General features: G+C 46.2%; 1 protein-coding gene across 3 annotated transcripts in view; it reads right to left on the bottom strand.

Annotated features, from left to right (window-relative positions):
• Positions 1 to 15465: 15465 nt before the first annotated feature.
• ADK (adenosine kinase) overlaps positions 15466 to 19374 on the bottom strand; it is a gene marked incomplete at both ends in the record, with an annotated part of 558240 nt that continues 554331 nt past the window's right edge. For 2 of the 3 annotated variants that reach the window (XM_080694398.1, XM_080694396.1), the window contains one exon: positions 15466 to 15590. In XM_080694398.1, coding sequence (XP_080550524.1) covers positions 15466 to 15590 — 125 coding nt within the window. The remainder of the gene's footprint in view (positions 15591 to 19374) is intronic. The other variant, XM_080694397.1, reaches the window with a different exon arrangement.

Raw genomic sequence — 19374 nt, 5'->3', positions numbered from 1 at the left:
TTTGGAGTCTAGAGGCACCTGGAGTCTCGCAATATCTCTGCTTCTGGCTTCCGGAGTTCCGTATCCTGTTCCCACTGTGAGATCACATCAGGGAGGGACCCAACTTATCATCTTGTTTACCTAGTTTGATGCTCTCCCTCTCCGATGCCAGATAGCCATAACTATTAAACTCTCTAAAATCTGTTACTGATCCTTCTGACCCAATAGCATGGTTTCCATTTGACCAGACTCACCAATTACCCACTCACTGCTGAAAAGGGTGGTGTTGTGTCTCTCTCAGGGAAAATGCTATTATTAATGATTCTGGTTTAATAAAGAAAAACTGCTAAAAGGGTGGTGTATATCTTTATTAGGAAAAATGCTACTATATATTAATAAATCCAGTGACAATCTACCTCATATCTTGAAGGGCTCCGAGGGCCAGCAGCTGCTGGGCTCCTTCCCTTTCATGCAAGGGCCAGTAGCTGATGGGCTCCTGCCTTTCCCAGGACCCACTCTCACGATTTGCCTTGTCTTTTAATAGCTCCTCATCTGTTAAAGTCTCCTCAAACACACATTACCAAGCTGTCCAGGGTAACCTTCGACTCCTGCTGCAGCCTACTTCCAGAGGACCCGACCTCTCCTGGCCAGGCCCCCCTGACGGCGCCCCCTGACAGCAAGAAGCAGCTTAAGACTCAGTCTCTGCCCATTATCACCAAAATGCCGGGATGACAATTTGGGTCCCTTCCCTCCTCAATATGATCTTGCAGCCGGAACAGGAGGTGGAACTCCGGAAACCAGAAGTGGAGATATTGTGAGACTCCAGGTGCCTCGAGACTCCAAACATCGCGAGGCAGACTCCAGAGGTCGCAAGACTACAGATGTCGTGAGAGAATCGGCATGCCTCCAATCCACCATGTGACTCAGCCGGCTCATCAGGACTATGGCAACTCTCCAGACGCATGGCCGTTGGTCCCTTCCCCCACAGTCGGCTGACTCCCCAGAGGGTGCCGGGTCAGAATAAAGCCGCGGTCTCTGATAACCCGGTTGGTGTTTTTACCTCCCTCCTAAACTCCCTAACTGTATCTTCAGCCCTGCTATCAGTGGTTTGATAGATTCTTTGGCTCTTAAAATATATAACCCCAAGTGGGGCATGGTGGAGCATGCTTGTAATCTCAGTACTTGGAAGGATGAGACAGGAAGATCACAGGTTTGCAGCCAGCCTCAGCAACTTAGTGAGCCCCTACACAACGCAGTGAGACCCGTTTCAAAATAAAATAGTAGCTCTATCATGAGTAAAACATGATAACTTTTGTGGTTTCTTGGCTTCTGTGGCAAAAAGAATTTTAGCACACCTCAGTCAGAGATAAAGGCAGAGGTTTTAAATCAAGTAAAGATACCTGTTCAAACCATGCGTGGTGGCACTTGCTTATAATCCCAGTACTTGGGAGGCTGAGACAGGAGGATCCCACAGATTTGAAACTAGCCTCAGCTACTTAGTGAGGCTCTCAGGAACTTAGACTATGTTTTCAAATAAAAAATATAAAATAGGAGGTCTGGGAGTATAGCCTGGAGGGAGAAAGCCCCTGGGTTCCACCCCCAGTACCACACACACACACACACACACACACACACACACACACACACAATTAAAATAAAATAGGAAGTCTGGGAGTGTAGCCTGGAGGGAGAAAGCCCCTGGGTTCCATCCCCAGTACCACGCTTGCGCACACGCACACGCACGTTCAGGGAGAGCGCTGGCCATCTCCGGGTGAAGGGGCTTGGGATCCTTTCTTTAAGGGGGTCCTAGAGTGTGGGGTGGCAAAGGACACATGGCTGGATTGGAGGTTTGCGCTTTCACCTCCCAGAACCCAGGGGTGGTGTCTGACCTTGCCCTCCTAAGGGATCCTTCAGGAATCTCAGGTGGGGTAAGTGCCTCAGTGATTAAGGGTGTGGCTCTGCAGGGCTGCGGCCTCAGACACAGCCTATGGGGTATGAGATTATGACCTTTCCAGATTTTAAAACTATATTTCTCTTTCCTTCCCAATTCCTCTCTTTAATACCTACAATTTTATTTCTTCTATCCTACCTCATTTATTCTTTGGCTAGCCAATGTGGGGCATCAGAGATTGGCATTTGTAATTCTACTTAAGGAATATACCTTGGCACTCAACTGCGGAGCTTTGGAGAAATCGGCATTCATAAGTCCAATGAAAATGTTTGGGTTGTTTTTATCCTGCTTTTAAATGTTCTCCTTGTGGGTGCAGATTGCAGGAGATGTGGATTACAGAGGCGGGTGATGGTTCTGGGAAGTGAAAGTTCAAACCCTCAATCCAGCCATGTGTCCTGAGTGACCCCATACTCTAGGACCCCCATAAAAGAAGGAGCCCAAAGACCCCGGGCCTCTCGAGCCCCTCATCCTCTTGAGATGGCCAGCACAGTCCCTGAACATGTATCTTTTTTTTGTGTGTGTGTGGCTATACTCCCAGACCTATTTTATATTTTATTTGGAAACAGGGTCTCACTAAGTTGCTGAGAGCCTCACTCAGTAGCTGAGGTTGGCTTCAAACCTGTGCGACCCTCTGAACTGTCTCAGCCTCCCAAGTGCTGGGATTACAAGCGTGTGCCACTTTGCCCAGCTTGAACAGGTATCTTTACTTGAATTAAAACGTCTGCCTTTATCTCTGACAGGGGTGTGTTGAAATTCTTTTTGCCACAGAAGTCAAGAACCCACAGAAGTTATTGTGTTTTACTTTTTGTTGTTGTTGCAGTACTAGGAATGGAACCCAGGGGAATACTACCTTCGAGCTACATGCCCAGCCCAGACTTTTCATTCTTTATTTTGAAACAGGGTCTCACTAAGTTGCAGAGGGCCTCACGAAGTAGTGGAGGCTGTCCACGAACCTGGTTCCTCCTGTCTCTGCCTCCCGAATGCTGGGATTCCAAGCATGCGCCACCACGCCTGGCTTGTGTTTTACTCTTGACAGCTCAGAGGTAGAATGACCCTGGTTCAGTCCTCAGCAACCCCCTCCCACACTCGACCCTCTCCCACACTTGTAGTCCTGACTCTGAAGTCTACCATGTGAGAAAGCTCTGCAGTCTTCCTTGGACTACAGTGCTCACAGCTATGGAAATGGCACCTGATGGAGTGCAGGCCCTGTCTCGGCTCTGTCCAGGTCAGTTCTGAACCCAAAGGTCCTTTCTTAGCCCAAGGCACCTCTACCTGCAGCCCGGCACACAGCTCCCTGCCTCATTCAGAGGGTCCTCACATCATGAGCCCCAGCCGCTTCTTTTCCTTTCAGTTCTAAGAGGCAGGGCTCTCTCTGCTTCCCAGGTGGTCCCCAAACCCTTGGGCTCAAGCGATGCGGCCTCTCCCTCCTGAGTACCTGGGCCTATGGACCCCACCGGGCTCCACCCACTACTTTCTTATTCAGGGTCCAGACAAGGATTCCTTTTGCAGACAAGTCCCCTGGCCTCAGAGCTGGGGGAAGGTAGCCTCCCCCGCAATCCCCTCAAGCCCAGTAAGTCAGCCTCCCCCTCCCCTCCACACCTGGACAGGCATGTGGACAAAGGACTTGCGCCTGAGCGGGGCTGGCGCTTCGGGCTGTAAAAGTGCAGGCCAAGCTGTTAAACCAGACCCAGGTAGACAGCCAGCGAAGCCGCGCTGCCCTGCATCTGGGTGCTGGCAGACGGCCGTTTCCCCATCTGGGGAGCCTTGGTGTGGCCTTTTCCTCCAGGAGGCAAGGCCAGTATAATTTATTGGGTCGTAATTGTTGAAAGGCACAGGCCTCTAGGCCATTCATTCAGGCCCAAAATACTTCTTTATGGAGCATTCTTGGTGTTCTCAGCCTTGTGCTATGTGGTGTGTGTGTGTGTGTGTGTGTGTGTGTGTGTGTGTGCGCGCGCACACGCACACATGTACGCGTTGTGCTGGGATCAAACCCAAGTCCTGGCCGGGCGTGGTGGCGCACGTCTGTAATCCCACGCTTGGGAGGCTGAGACGGGAGGCTCGCACAGGTTCGAAGCCAGCCTCAGCTACTGAGTGAGGCTTCCAGCAACTTAGTGAGACCCTGTTTCCAAATAAAATATAAAAAAGGTCTGGGAATATGGCCTGGAGACAGAAAGCCTCTGGGTTCCACCCCCACTACCACAACAAACAAACAAACCCACCCAAGTCCTGTGCGTGCGAGGCAAGCGCTCTACCACTAGTGCACCTGCTTTTTTTTTTTTATACCGAGGTTGGAACTGAGGGCATTCTACCCCAAGACTATTTTTTACTCTTCATTTTGAAACAGGGTCTTACTGAGTTGCAAAGGGCCTAAGTAGCTGAGGCTGTCTGTGAACTGTCCTCTTCCTATCTCAGCCTCCCAAATGCTGGGATTACAAGCATGTGCCACCACGCCCGGCTCCTATTTATTTATTTATTTATTTATTTATATCTTTTATTTATTTTTGTGGTACTGGGGGTGGAACCCAGGGGGTTTTCTATGTCTGGAATATACTCCCAGACCTATTTTATATTTTATTTGGAAACAAGGTTTCACTCGGTTACCGAGAGCCTAAGTAGCTGAGGCTGGCTTCGAACTTGTGCAATCCTCCTGTCTCAGCCTCCCAAATGCTGGGATTACAAGAGTGTGGCACCACGCCCGGCTCTTTTTAAATTTTTGAAACAGTCTCGCTAAATTGCTGAGGTTGGCCTTGAACCTGGGATCCTCCCATCTCAGCCTCCCAAGTACTGGAATTACAGTCATGCACCACCATGTGCAGTTTCCACTGCTATCTCTTAGAATCATAGACCGTGACCGGACGACAGGAGCATCAGTGGGTACAACAGAGAAGCTCCGGGGAGCACAGCGGCCTTCTTTCCTCCCTCACTCGCCCCTCAGCCTGGGAGGGCAGCCCAGCCCGCCGCCCCTCAGTGACAGCCCCACCAGCCGCAGGAGCCGGGGCAGCCTGGACTGTAATCCCTCCCTCCACAGCCTGCCCAACCACCAGCTCTGCTTGCGCTGTTTATTTGCTAGTTAGCATATTCTGCTTTCTGCTGTTACTCAGCTGCAGGACTGGGTCTTGCTGCTCCCAGGCCTCCATGTAGAAGGTTTGGAGGCACACTGTGTTGCCCTCCAGGAAGCAGATTAATTATTCCACAGGGCAGACTAAGGGCAGACGTGAGGCTGTAGCATGGTGTAAGGAAGCTGCCCAGACAACGGGGCGGCTGCGGGAGGTGGTGCATTTCCAGGATGGAAACATTTAAACCTGGACAGAACGCCTGCTTGGGGAAAAGGTGGGGCAGTGAGAGACCCGGGATGGCTAGTTTCAGAGTCAGAGAACTGCAGCTGTCTGGACCCTCACGTGCCATGATTCTGTGCACTAGAGGTCTCCTTGGACAATGGGACACCACTCTTTGGGTGCAGGACACACACACACACACACACACACACACACACACACACACACACACACGGAGCGGCGCTTCCCAGTGGTGCTGAGGGAAGGCGCCGTCTCTCACCTGAGGGCCCACAGTGGCACTTTACTTCCTTCCTGGGTTTGTGGCCTGGACAGACTTGTCATGGAGACGTGAAAATGTAGGCTTTGAGGAGTGAAGTGGCAATCAGTGTGTACCACTGGCTGTTCAGCTCCAGGGAGTCTCTGCACAGTCACAAACTCAGCCTAGAAGAAGAAAAGAGGGAGAGAGGGAGGGAGGGAGGGAGGGAGGGAGGGAGGGAGAGAGAGAGAGAGAGAGAGAGAGAGAGAGAGAGAGAGAGAGAGAGAGAGGAGGGAGGGGGGAGAACACGCGCGCAGCGCGAGCACGCCAGGCACATGCCTATAATCATAATCCCAGTACTTGGGAAGCTGAGACAGAAGGATCACAGATTAGAGGACAGCCTCACCAATTTGGTAAGCCCTCTGCAATTAGTGAGACCCTGTTTCCAAATATTAAATAAAATATGGCTGTGGTTGTATCTCAGAGGCAGAATGCCCTGGGTTCAGTCTCCAGTAACACACAAACACACACACAGTTGGAGGTATAATTTGGAGGTAGAAAATCCCTTGGTTTAATCCCCAGTGCCATAAAAGGGGGGGCAGTTGGGCGTGGTGGCGCACGCGTGTAATCCCCGCGCTTGGGAGGCAGAGACAGGAGGATCTCGCAGGTTCAAAGCCAGCCTCGGCTGGCTTAAGAGACCCTGTTTCCAAATAAAATATAAAATAGGTCTGGGAGTGTAGCCCGGAGGTAGAAGGCCCCGATTACATCCCTAGCACCACAAAGGAGGTGGGGGCGCTGGAGATGTAGGGTGGCTTTGGGTTTAATCTCCAAAACCACACACACACACACACACCCTGACCTGTTGCTTCCTAGAATTATGTGATCTACAGCAATTTGCTTTGACTATTTGGAGCTCAGGTTATACTTGTATAAAATGAAGATAACCAAAGCTGGGTGTGGTGGTGCACACTTGTAATCCCAGCATTTGGGAGGCTGAGACAGGAGGATTGTGGTTCAGTACTGGCTCCCCAGTACTGAAGAAAGAAAAATGAAGATAACTTAGTACATGATTGACAGGATATAACTAAAGGTCTATTTTTTCTTTTTTCTTTGGTCAGTACTGGGGATACTCTAGCCCTATTTTTTATTTTTTTATTCTTTTTTTTTTTTTAGGTACTGGGGATAAAACCCAGGGGCATTCTACCTCTGAGCTACACCCTCAGCCCTATTTTTTATTCTTTATTTTGAAACAGGGCCTCACTGAGTAGCTGAGGCTGTCTGCAAACCGTGATTCTCCTGTGTCAGCCTCCCAAATGCTGGGATTACAAGTGTGCGCCACCACGCCCAGCAGTTTAGGCCCTTTTAAGAGAACATGTGTTGGGGTGAGGGGTGTAGCTCAGGTAGAGGTAGAGAGCCCTGGGTTCAGTTCTTAGTACTGAAAAAAGGACAACAACAAACACAGTGCAACTGTGCTGAGCAGCGGCAGCCTCGGGCAGCTCATTCGCCAAGCTTGGAGTGGATGGGAGGCTGAGAAACGGGCTGTGGATGTAGCTCAGTGACATAGCGCTTGCCCAGCACTGCTGAGAGATTAGAAGGCATGGACTCCCACTGTGGGCAGGACGCCTGCCATTCGCCTGGGGAGGTTGTCACTGTGGGACAGAACGCAGGGCCTCACACATGTGAGACAGAGCTCCCACAGAGCTACAGGGATGTGTGTGTGTGTGTGTGTGTGTGTGTGTGTGTGTGTGTATTTTGGGGGATTAAACCCAGAGGCATTCTACCTCCAGCTACATCCCTAGCCTGATTTTCATTCTTTTTTGGAAGCAAGGTCTCATTAGGTTGCTGAGAGCCTTGCTAAGTTGCTGAGGTTGGCTTTCTGAACCTGTTTCAGCCTCCTAAGTACTGGGATTTCAAGCATACGCCACCATACCTGGCATTTATTTATTTATTATTTATTTATTTAGATGGTACTGGAGGTGGGACTCAGAGGCTTTCTACCTCCAGGCTATATTTCCAGATCTACTTATATATGTTTTTTTTAATTTGGAAACAGGGTCTAAGTTGCTGAGATCCTCACTAAGTAGCTGAGGCTGGGTTTGAACCTATGCGATCCTCCTGTCTCAGCTTCCCAAGCACGGAGATTACAAGCGTGTGCCACCACACCCAGCTTATTTTTTTATTTTTTATTTATTTTATTTATTTATTTATTTTTGTGTGTGGTACTGGGGTTCCTGGAAGCCCTTCTACCTCCGGGCTCCACTCCCAGACACCTATTTTGCATTTTTATTTGGAAACAGTGCACGCGCCTGGATTCGAACCTGCGCGATCCTCCTGTCTCTGCCTCCCAAGCGCGGGGATTACAAGCGTGCGCCACCACGCCCGGCTATTTTTTTATTTTGAAACAGGTTTTAGTAGGTTGATGAGAGTCTCACCACTTGCTGAGGCTGTCCTTGAACCTGTCTCAGTCTCCTAAGTACTGGGACCATAAGGCGCCACCACATCTGCCAGGGAACTGCTTCTCAGCGTGCTCAGGATGGCACATAATAGGTCTCAGTCAGCTTGTTTGGATCCTGTGGCTTACAATGGCTTTCTGGATGGGTTTATTGCTTCTCACAAAAAGCATACCCCAAACCACACCAAGTGCACTCTGAGTAATGGGTCTGTGTTCAAAGAGCGATTTCCGGAGAGGCTGCGCCCTCTCAGTGCATCGTGGGCATGTCTAGTGCTGGGTTCCCGCTACCTGGCTTCCCCGCGGCCACTGCTAATGGTTCCACAATGGCTGCAGAGGGGGGAGAGCCTGAGCTGGGCTCATAGAAGAAAAAGACATTTACTCACACAAAGGGGAAGCAGGACAAAGCACCCTACTTCTGAGACACACAGAATAATCCCTGGAAATAGGGAGCACTTACCAGCCTTGCCTTTCAATGGTGCAATTGTCTGGCAACGTGGAGCTGTTAACACTGTTTATTGATGGGCGTCTACACTGGAGTGAGGGAAAGTCTCCTACTCACTGTGCTGCTAATGGCGACCTTCAGTACTTTCATCCCTACACAACCCTTGCATTTTATTCACAGGGAAGATCGTGTTTACTCCTTTGGCCTTTAAAGGGCTGATCCTGTTGAAGCAATTATTCACCAGTAGTTCACATGCTGTCCTGTACACGAGAAACCTGAATTTCAAAGCTGTGTTTAGTATTAGAAATAAACCCCATCGGTTTGGAGCGTTTTTCTGCATTGGTGTTTGGCCATGTTGGGCAGTGGGAGCTTTTGAGCTGACAATCCAGTGTCTTTTGATGCAAGGTGACCCAATGGACATGGCTGTCACTCTTCTATGAGGCTATATGTATATATATTTTAGTATTGGTAATATGAACCCAGGGGCATTCTACCTCCAAACTACACCCCCAGCCCTGTTTTTTATTCTTTATTCTTTTAGTTTGGGCGGTACTGTGGATAGAAACTAGGGGCATTCTACCTCTGAGCTATACCCCCAGCCCTATTTTTTATTCTTTATTTTGAAACAGGGTCTCACTGCATTGCAAATGGCCTAAGTAGCTGAGGCTGGCTGAGAACCTGCAATCCTCTTGTCTCAGCCTCCCAAATGCTGGGATTACAAGCATATGCCACTACGCTCGGCTTCCCATTTTATTTTTGAAACAGGCTCTCACTGAATTTGCAGAGGGCCTTGCTTAAATTCCTGAGGCTGGCCATAAACCTGCAATCTTCCTGTCTCAGCCTCCCAAGTACTGGGATTACAGGCATGTACCACCTTGTCTGGCTTGTAACGTCCCTGTAACCATGTTACATAATGTAGTTGTCAGATGCCAGAATTAGAGTAAGGACATCTTTGTAGGACCATGATGCCTGTCAAATACTTTATGACAAGCTGGGCAAGATGGCACATGCCTGTAACCCCAGTACTTGAGAGGCTGGGACAGATAGGATCGCAGGTTCGAGGCCAGCCTCAGCAAGTAGTGAGACTCTCATCAACCCAGCAAGACTCTGTTTCCAAAATATAATCCCAATTCCAATATATAATTTCCATTATATAATCCCACGGGGATTATATTTTGAGTGGCATTCTGCTTCTCAGATACACCCTCAGCTACATATATATATATATATATTAGCACTGGGGATTAAACACAGGGGCATTCTATTTCCAAGCCATACCACCTAGTCCTATTTTTGTTTATTTTTATGCCGGTCTGGGGGTGGAACCAGGGGCATTCAACCACTGAGCTACACCCCTGCCCTATTTTTTATTTATTTTGAAACAGGGTGTCACTAAGTAGCTGAGGCTGTCCACGGTTCCCGACCTTCTGGTCTCAGCCTCCTGAATGGTGGGATTATAAGTGTGCGCCACCATGCCCGGCTATTGTTTATTTTTTGAAACAGGGTCTCACAGAGTTGCAGCAGGGCTCACTAAGTAGCTGAGGCTGTCCACGAACCATGGTCCTCCTGTCTCAGCTTCCCAGATGCTGAGATTAAAAACTTGTACCACCACGCCCAGCTCCCAGCCCTGTTTCCTTCCTTCCTTCCTTCCCTCCCTCCCTCCCTCCCTTCCTTCCTTCCTTCCTTCGTGGTACTAGGGATGAAACCCAGGGAAATGCTACCTCGAGCTACACCCCCAGCCCGGATTTTTTATTCTTTATTTTGAAACAGGGTCTCACTAAGTTGCAGAAAGCCTTACTAAGTAGCTGAGACTGTGAACAGCATTTGAGAGGCTGAGACAGGAGGATCATTGTTCGCAGACAGCCTCAGCTACTTAGTGAGGCCCTCTGCGACTCAGTGAGACCCTGTTTCAAAATAAAGAATAAAATATAGGGCTGGGGGTGTAGCTTGGAGGTAGAATGCCCCTGGGTTCTATCCGTAGTATCACAAAAAAAAAAAAAAAAAAAAAAAAGACATGAGATAGCCACATTCTTTTTTTTTTTTTTTTTTTTTTTTTTGTGGGTCTGGGGATGGAACCCAGGGGCATTCGACCTCTGAGCTATAGCCCCTGCCCTATTTTTGATTCTTTATTTTGAAACCGGGTCTCACTGAGTTGCAGAGGGCCTCACTAAGTAGCTGAGGCTGTCCGCAAACCGTGATCCTCCGGCCTCAGCCTCCCAAATGCTGGGATTACAAGTGTGCGCCACCACGCCTGGCTGAGATAGCCACATTCTGACACACATTTGAAATGGCCTTTGATTAGAACACTGGCTTCTGTCTGAACTTTCCCAAGGCAGTGTGATCCAGCAAGGAAAAAGCTGTGAGGCAAACAGGTAGAGAGAGGTGTCCTGGGCAAGTCCTTCAGACAAAACTACCCAAGAATTGCCAGTCACTTGCACCTACAACTTAACTTCAGAGAGTTTAACTATTACTCAGCAAATAGAAACAAGAACTTAGGCTGGCTTCGAACCTGTGCGATCCTCCTGTCTCTGCCTCCCAGGCGCAAGGATTACAAGCATGCGCCACCACTCCCGGCAACTTATTTATTTTTTAATTTTTATTTTTTTCAATACTGGGGATGGAACCCAAGGGCATTCTACCTTCGAGCTATACCACCAGTTCTATTTTTGATTCTTTATTTTGAAAGAGTCTCAGGAAGTTGCAAAGGGCCTAAGTAGTAGCTGAGGCTGTCCTTTAATTGTAATCCTCCTGTCGCAGTCTCCCGAATGCTGGGATTACAGGTGTGTGCCACCACACCCGCCTTAAACAAAAAGTTTAAGACCTTTTACATGTTATAGATTTTAAAAATAGGGTGAAGGATTATCTCCAAAGCTGGTGTGGTGGCTGCCGCCTGTAATCCTAGTCCTTGGGAGGCTGAGACAGGAAGATAGAAGGTTCAATGCCAGCCTCAGAAACTTAGGAACACCCTATTTCACAACAAAAAATTAAAATAGGGCTGGAGTATAGTTTAGAGGCAGAATGCCCCTGGTTTCAATCCCCAGTATCAATTATTTCTAATATATTTTTTATTGGCTGCAACATTTGTCCTATATTTAAAACAGGCAACATTTCTGTGGCGCTGAACACTGAGTGTGCGGCGTAGCTGTGTGGGTGACGGGGTCTGGAGTGGGGCTCTGCGCCTGTAAATTTCCCAAATGCTTGTCTGTGTATGATACCTGTACAATGGAAGGATTTTCAGTAGAAGAAAAAATTCCAAAATGAGAGGATATTCTTTAAGCACTTATGATATGCAGGACAGGCATATAATGAGCACCATGACATCCATCCAAGCACTGTCCAAAAGAAATAGGATTATAGCTCATATGTAATTTCCTGATGTATTACTGAGGTTTAATTCATATGACAAAGTTTACCAATCAAGAGTATGCGTTTTGGCCTGCTGGTGCTTACCACAGGCAGCGTTCCTATGCTGACCGTACAGAAAGAGGAGGCAGAGTAAGCCTGCCCCATACACACCTCAGCCCAGCCCTGTGCCTGGTCTGTATTGCAAATGGGGAGACATAGAGAAAAAAAAAAAAAAGAGTATGAATTTTGTGTGTGTGGTACTGGGAATTGAACCCAGGGGCATTCCATCTCTGAGTCACACCGCTAGCCCTTTTTCATTTTATTTCAAAACAGGGTCTCACTAGATTGATGAGTTTTACTACTTGCTGAGGCTGTCCTCAAACCTGCAACCGTCCTGTCTAGCCTCTCAAGTACTGGGATTACAAGTGTGCACCACCATGCCAGGCCATGAATGGTTTTTAGTATTTGCTAAGGGTGGTACAACCATCGCATGATCTAACTGTAGAATATTTCATTGTTCCAATAGAAAGCTGGTGTCCATTAGCAGTCACTACATTTCCCCAGCTCCCGGCCCTGCACACCATTTATCAGCCTTCTGTCTCTACAGATGTATATTCTGGACTTCTTACATAAATAGGATAATAGAACATGTGGTCCTCAGTGATGCCTCTTCCACTCAGAATACCTTTTCTCAGGTTTGTTCATGTTGTGGTATGTATTAGTACATGATTCTTTTATGGCCAAATTTGTTTCTACTCATCAGTTGATGGACATGTAGATTATTTCTGATTTTTGGCAGTTATGAATAATATAGATATTATGAAGATTTGTATACATATGTGTGTGTATGTATATACATATGTTTTTATTTCTCTCTTTTATTTTTTGGTACTGGAGACTGAACCAAGGGGCATTCTACCTGAGTTATACCTCTAGCCCTTTTTAAACTTTTTTGTTTGTTTGTTTGAAACAGGGTCTCATTAGATTGCTGAAAGCATCACTAAATTGCTGAGGGTGGCTTTGAACCTGCCATTTTCTGTCTCAGCCTCCCAAATACTAGGACTACAGGTCTCTGCTACCACACTCAGCTTTGTTTATTATAATTTTCAACTTCAAATTTTTTATTTAAACTGGATGTGGTGGCGCACGCTTCTAATCCCAGTACTTGAGAGGCTGAGATAGGAGGATTGCAGGTTTTCACAGCTGACCTCAGCAATTTAGTGAGGCCCTTAGCAACTTAGTGAGACCCTGTTTCAAAATAAAAGCTAAGCCGGGCGTGGTGGCGCACGCTTGTAATCCCAGCATTCGGGAGGCTGAGACCTGAGGATCTCGGTTCGCAGACAGCCTCAGCTACTTAGTGAGACCCTCTGCAACTCAGTGAGACCCAGTTTCAAAATAAAGAATAAAAAATAGGGCAGGTGTAGCTTGTTGGTCGAATGCCCCTGGGTTCCACCCCCAGACCTGAAAAAACAAAAACACCCAAACAAACAAAACAAAATAAAAGCTAAAATAGGGCTGGAGTGTAGCTCAGATGTAGAATGCTCCTGGGTTCAATTCCCAGTACAACCCCCCAAAAACAATTTATTTAGAGCCAGGAGTGGTGGCACATGCCTGTAATCTCAGTACTTGGGAGGCTGAAACAAGAGGTTTGCAGGTTGCAGGATGGCTTTGGCAATTTATCAAGACTCTCAATGACCTAGGAAGACCTTGTTTCAAAACAAAAAAATAAAAAAAATGTCTGTGGGTGTAGCTCCGAGGTAGAATGTTCCTGGGTTTAATCCCTAGAACAAAACAAAACAAAAAAAATTTTATTTTAGGTGAGCATGGTGGTACAGCTCTGTAATCCCAGTACTTGGGAGGCTGAGACAAGAGGACTGGGACTGCGTTAGATATCATTTCAGGGACAATTTAGTGAGACTCTGTTTCAAATTGAAAAATAAAATAAAGCTCGAGGTATAGCTTGGAGGTAGAATACCTCTGGGTCAACCTTCAGTACCCAAAACAAAAACAAATAAAAAACTTCTATTTAGTTCCTTCTTTTTATATCCTTAATTGATATTGTCATGTTGGTAAAACATGTTTCCGTAGATTTTTAGACAGGTTTTTTGTTTGTTAACTGATTATAATTAAAATAGTCTTTATCTAGTAAGTCTGATATTTGGAATTTCTCAGGAACAATTTTTGTTGATTGCTTTTTCTCCCCATATATAGGCCATATTTTCTTGTTTCTTGAATTCCTTGGAGTGTGGGGGAAGGGAATTGCAAAAGCCACACGGCCTACTTTTTTTTTTTTCGGTACTGGGGATGGAACTCAGGGACATTCTACCTCCGAGGTATACCCCCAGCCCTATTTTTTACTCTTCATTTTGAAATAGGGTCTCAGTGAGCCACAAAGGGCCTTACTAAGTAGCTGAGGTTGTCTGCAAACAAGGATCCTCCTGTCTCGGCCTCCCAAATGCTGGGATTCTAAGCGTGCACCACCATGCCTGGCTCTATTTTCTAAATTTTAAATATGATCTTGCAAAATCACCCTGCACTGGCTTTGAACCTGTGATCCTCCTGTCCCAGCCTCCCAAGTAATGAAATTACAGGTGTGTGCCACTATACCTGTCCTAATATTTTTTCTTCCTTATTGAACACAAAGAAAAGATGAAAAAAAATTCCTATATGACAAGTTTTTATTTGTATCAAATTACAGAGTACCATAAGTAAGCATAGGTTATGATTTAAATATTGCAATACAACAACCTAAAATTTTGCAAATAATCAATTACCCAATGTTTATTACATGTTTGAGTGCTCATTGAAGAGATTTGAAATAATTTGGTAAGATAAATACCTCTGTACCTTATTTGACCATTTTGCCATGTATATATGTCCTATATTTATCTATGTATCCTAAAGTAGATATATTTATATAAAAAGTTAAAGATTGATGTGTTAGGATTCACTTTTTTTTTTTGGTACTGGGGATTGAACCCAGGGGCATTCTACCTCTGAGCTATAACCCCAGCCCTATTTTTTATTCTTTATTTTGAAACAGGGTCTAAGTTGTGGAGGGCCTCACTAAGTTGCTGACCATGAACCTGCCATTCTGTTTCAGCCTCCCAAGTACTGGGATTACATGAATGTATCATCATACCAGCTTTGGGATTTATTTCTTTCTTTCTTTCTTTCTTTCTTTCTTTCTTTCTTTCTTTCTTTCTTTCAGGAATGGAACCAAGAGGCATTCTACCTCTGAGCTACACCCCCAGCCCTATTTTTTAGTTTTTTTATTTTTTGAAACAAGGTCTCACTGAGTCACAAAGGGCCTTGCTAAGGAGCTGAGGCTGTCTGCGTACCGTGAACCTCTGGTCTCAGCCTCCCAAATGCTGGGATCACAAGCTTGCGCCACCACACCCAGCTGCCTGGATTAATTTCTTTAAAAATCTATTATATTAAATTGCATCTGCATTCAAAGCAGAAATGTAAAAAATGGACCAATCTGCTAAATACACATGAATTTACAAAGTAATTGAAAATGAAATAAAATTTCTATTGCAGTGTTATTCCCATTTGATTGACATTTAAGAGGCACTAACAAAGGAAGGAAATAAACATTAGTTTTTTCAGGTTGTTGAGAGCCTACAGAGCCTATGAGCATTACTGTACCCTCTAAATTAAGAATGAGTATTAGTGTAGTAGGAAAGATAAGAGATAATTTGCTTCATTATTGTGTGGGTTCTCAGGAAGTGGTGAGGACCACGTCTGCACTCTGCTCTTCCGTCAGTGGAAGTCCGGCTTTTCGGGGAAGGTGCAGCCAGTCCGCCTGATGATGACACTGGCTGCGTAGTGGCCAGCGCGGATGCACTCGGTCAGAGGGCTTTCAGAGACCAGTTGAGACAGAAAACCTAGAACACAAACAAAATGGAGGAATAGGAGTATTTTGTGATAGTGTCTGAGATTTCACTGGGTCACACCAATGATACTGGTAGTGATTTTTATAGCCAAGCACCCAGGCCCAGCCCAACATTAAAATATATGACAACAAAGTAGGAAAGAGCACTGAGGGTTTCTGCTCTGACCAAGATGAAGTGAGAAGAAGAAGATTTACTTTCTCCAGAAACAACTCAAAGATAAAATGTGCGACACAAAGTTTTTCAAATACTGCACATCAGCCACAAGAAATTCATGAAGGAGCCGGGCATGGTGGTGCACGCTTGTAATCCCAGTACTTGGGAGGCTGAGACTGGAAGATCGTGGTCCGAGGTCAGCCTCAGCTACTTAGTGAGGTCCTTTGCAACTCAGTGAGACCCTGTTTCAAAATAAAGAATAAAAAATTGGGCTGGGGGTTGTAGCTTGGAGGTAGAATGCCCCTGGGTTCAATCCCCAGTACTGTAATGAATGATGAATGAATGAATGAATGAATAAAATAGGGGTAGGATGGAGCTCAAAGGTGGAATGCCCTTGGGTCAATTCCCAGTGCCATGGGGGGATGGGAAGGATAATTAGCAGGACATCATAGCACAGGCCTGTAATCCCAATATTTGGGAAGCCAAGAAGGAACATTGCAGATTAGAGACAACATGATCTCACTAAGTTGCAGAGGGCCTAAGATGCTCAGGCTGGTCTCAAACCTGTGATCCTACTGTCTCAGCCTCTCAAGTACTGGGATCACAAGCATGCGCCACCACATCCAGCTGGAGCTAATATTCTTTTGTGTGTGTGTGGGGGGGTACTGGGGATGAAACCCAGGGGCATTCTACCTCTGAGCTACACCTGTAGCTCTATTTTTCTTGTGTGTGTGTGTGGGGGGGGGTACTGGGGGTAGAACCCAGGGGCTTTTCTACCTCTGGGCTATACTCTCAGACCTATTTTATACTTTATTTGGAAACAGGATCTCACTAAGTTGCTAAGAGCCTCACTCAGAGGCTGAGGCTGGCTTCGAACCTGTGCGATCCTCCTTTCTCAGCCCCCAAGCACAGGGATTACAAATGTGCGCCACCACACCCCGATTCCCAGCTCTATTATCTTATTCTTTATTTTGAAAGAGTCTCTGTGAGTTGCAAAGAGCCTCACTAAGTATCTGAGGCTGGCCACGAACCACGATTCTCCTCTCTGTCTCCCAATTGCTGGGATTACAAACATGTGCCACCACGCCCAGATCCAGTTAGTATTTTTTTGTTTGTTTGTTTGTGGTACTGGGAATGGAACCCAGGGCCCTCTATCTCTGGGCTATACTCCCAGACCTATTTTATATTTTATTTGGAGACAGGGTCTCTTAAACCAGCTGAGGCTGGCTTTGAACCTGTGTGATCCTCCTGTCTCAGCCTCCCAAGCACAGGGTTTACAAGCGTGCGCCACCACGCCCGGCTCTTTTTTTTTTTTTTTTTTTTTTTTTTTGTGGTACTGGGGGTGGAACCCAGAGGGTTTCTACCTCTGGGTTAAATGCCCAGACCTATTTTATATTTTATTTGGAAACAGGGTCTCACTACGTTGCTGAGAGCCTCAACTAAGTAGCTGAGGCTGGCTTTGATCCTCCTGTCTCAGCCTCCCAAGTGCAGGGATTACAAGCGTATGCCACCACGCCCGATTCCAGTTAGTATTTCTAATAGAGAATGAGAAAACATTTTCCCCTTAAGATGAAAAGTGAATGAATCAAGAGGTGAGGTGTGGTGGGGATGTAGCTCAGTGGAAAAAACCAATAGTTAATGAGCCGGTGTTTACAACACTATACTGGACATTCTAAATCAAGACAGTAAGTCATCAAGATGGAAAAAAAGTACAACTGTCAAACTGGCAGACAGCAGCATGACTGTGCCTGTGGTCCTCAAAAGTGGGTGATTCTGCCTCCCACAGCGTATTTGGCCATGTTTGGCTGACATTTATTTGTTGAAACTAGGTGGGAAAGGGTTATGTCCACTCAGTGGGTGGATGCCATGGATGCTCCTCAACGCTTTACAGTATTGATCGTGCCAAGGGTGAGTTATTTTGAAAGTCCTATGATGTAGCCTCACTAAACTGGGCATAGTGGCCCATGCCTGTAATCTCAGTCCGTGGGAAGCTGAGACAGGAGAATCTCAGGTTTGCCACCAGCCTCAGCAACTTAATGAAGCTTCTGCAACTTAGTGAGACCCTGTTTCAAAATGAAAAATAAGGCCAGGCATGGTGGTGCACGCTTGTAATCCCAGAATTTGGGAGGCTGAGAAAGGAAGATAGCAGTTCGTGGCCAGCCTCAGCTACTTAGTGAGGCCCTGTTTCAACCTAGTGAGACTGATGGAGTAGAAGAGAAAAAATAAAAATTTAAGTAGAAAGGAAACAGACTGGGAAGGAAAGAAAAATATAGTTTTAAAGTCTAAAAAACTTGGCCAGGCGTGGTGGCGCACGCTTGTAATCCCTGTGCTCGGGAGGTGGAGACAGGAGGATTGCGCAGGTTTGAAACCAGCTGTGCTGGCTTAAGAGACCCTGTTTCCAAATAAAAATATAAAAATAGGGGTCTGGGAGTGTAGCCCGGAGGTAGAAGGGTTTCCAGGAACCCCAGTACCACCCCCCCCAAAAAAAAGTGTAAAAAAACTTCATAACCTTTTTTTTTTTTTTTTTTTTTTTTTGGTACTGGGGATGGAACCCAGAAGCATGTTACCTCTGAGCTACACTCCCGTCCCTATTTTTTATTCTTTATTTTGAAACAGGGTCTCACTGAATTGCAAAGGGCCTCACTAAGTACCTGAGGCTGTCCTTGAACCGCAATCCTCCTGTCTCAGCATCCCAAATGCTGGGATTACAAGTGTGTGCCACCATGCCCATCTCCCTGATTCTTATCTAAAAAAGGAATTCCCACCTTTTGTGGGCCTAAAGCCTCAAAGAAGGAGGCTGCCATCACAGCCCCATTTTTCTCTATGTACCTGTGGCCAACCCTCCTCTATTCAATAGGAGGATAGATTAGATCTGAGGGTCCTTTTGCCTCTCTCTGCCTCTCCTCCCACCCCTCTGGAGCTGCACTCTCCCCAAGTTGAATGAGTATCTTTGCTTTTCTTGATTAAACCTCTGGCTTTGTCTCTGACTGGCATGTATTGAAATTCTTTTTTGTCATGGAAGCCAAGAATCCACAGAAATTATCATGCTGACCCATGACAAGACCCTGCTTCAAAGTAAGAGATATGAAAAGGGTTTAGGGTGTAGCTTGGAGGTAGAATGCCCCTGGATTCAATCTTTAATACAAAAAAATATTTTTTTTTTTGGTGATACCAGAGATGGAGCCCTGGGGCATTCTTACCTACAGGCAATACTCCCAGCCTTATTTTTTTTTCAATTTTGAAACAGGGTCTCTTTAGGTTGATGAGAGTCTCACTTGCTGAAGCTGTCTCAAACCTATGATCCTTCTGTCTCAGCCTCCCATGTACTATGATTATAGGCTCGCACCACCATGCTCAACTTACAAAAATTTTTTTTAATTTATAAAAGTGTATACTTTCAATATGGGTAGTTTATTTTATGCCAATTATATGGATAAAACTACAAAAAAAATGTACAGTTGTAAATAAGATAGGTCAAGAACAGAAAAATCTGGGCTACTTTTCCCTTAAGGGAAACTTGAGCCACAGCAGCTTTCAAATGCTTAGAAGAACAGATGATAGTGAGCAGTTCTGCAGGAGCCTCTGGGCCTCCCTTGGGCCCTGGGTGTCTGGGGTGGGCAGG

This window comes from Muscardinus avellanarius (genome assembly GCF_963383645.1).
Source record: "Muscardinus avellanarius genome assembly, chromosome: 4".
Lineage (NCBI taxonomy): Eukaryota > Metazoa > Chordata > Mammalia > Rodentia > Gliridae > Muscardinus > Muscardinus avellanarius.
Note: the sequence above shows the minus strand (reverse complement) of the source record. Positions and strands in the feature narration are given on the sequence as shown.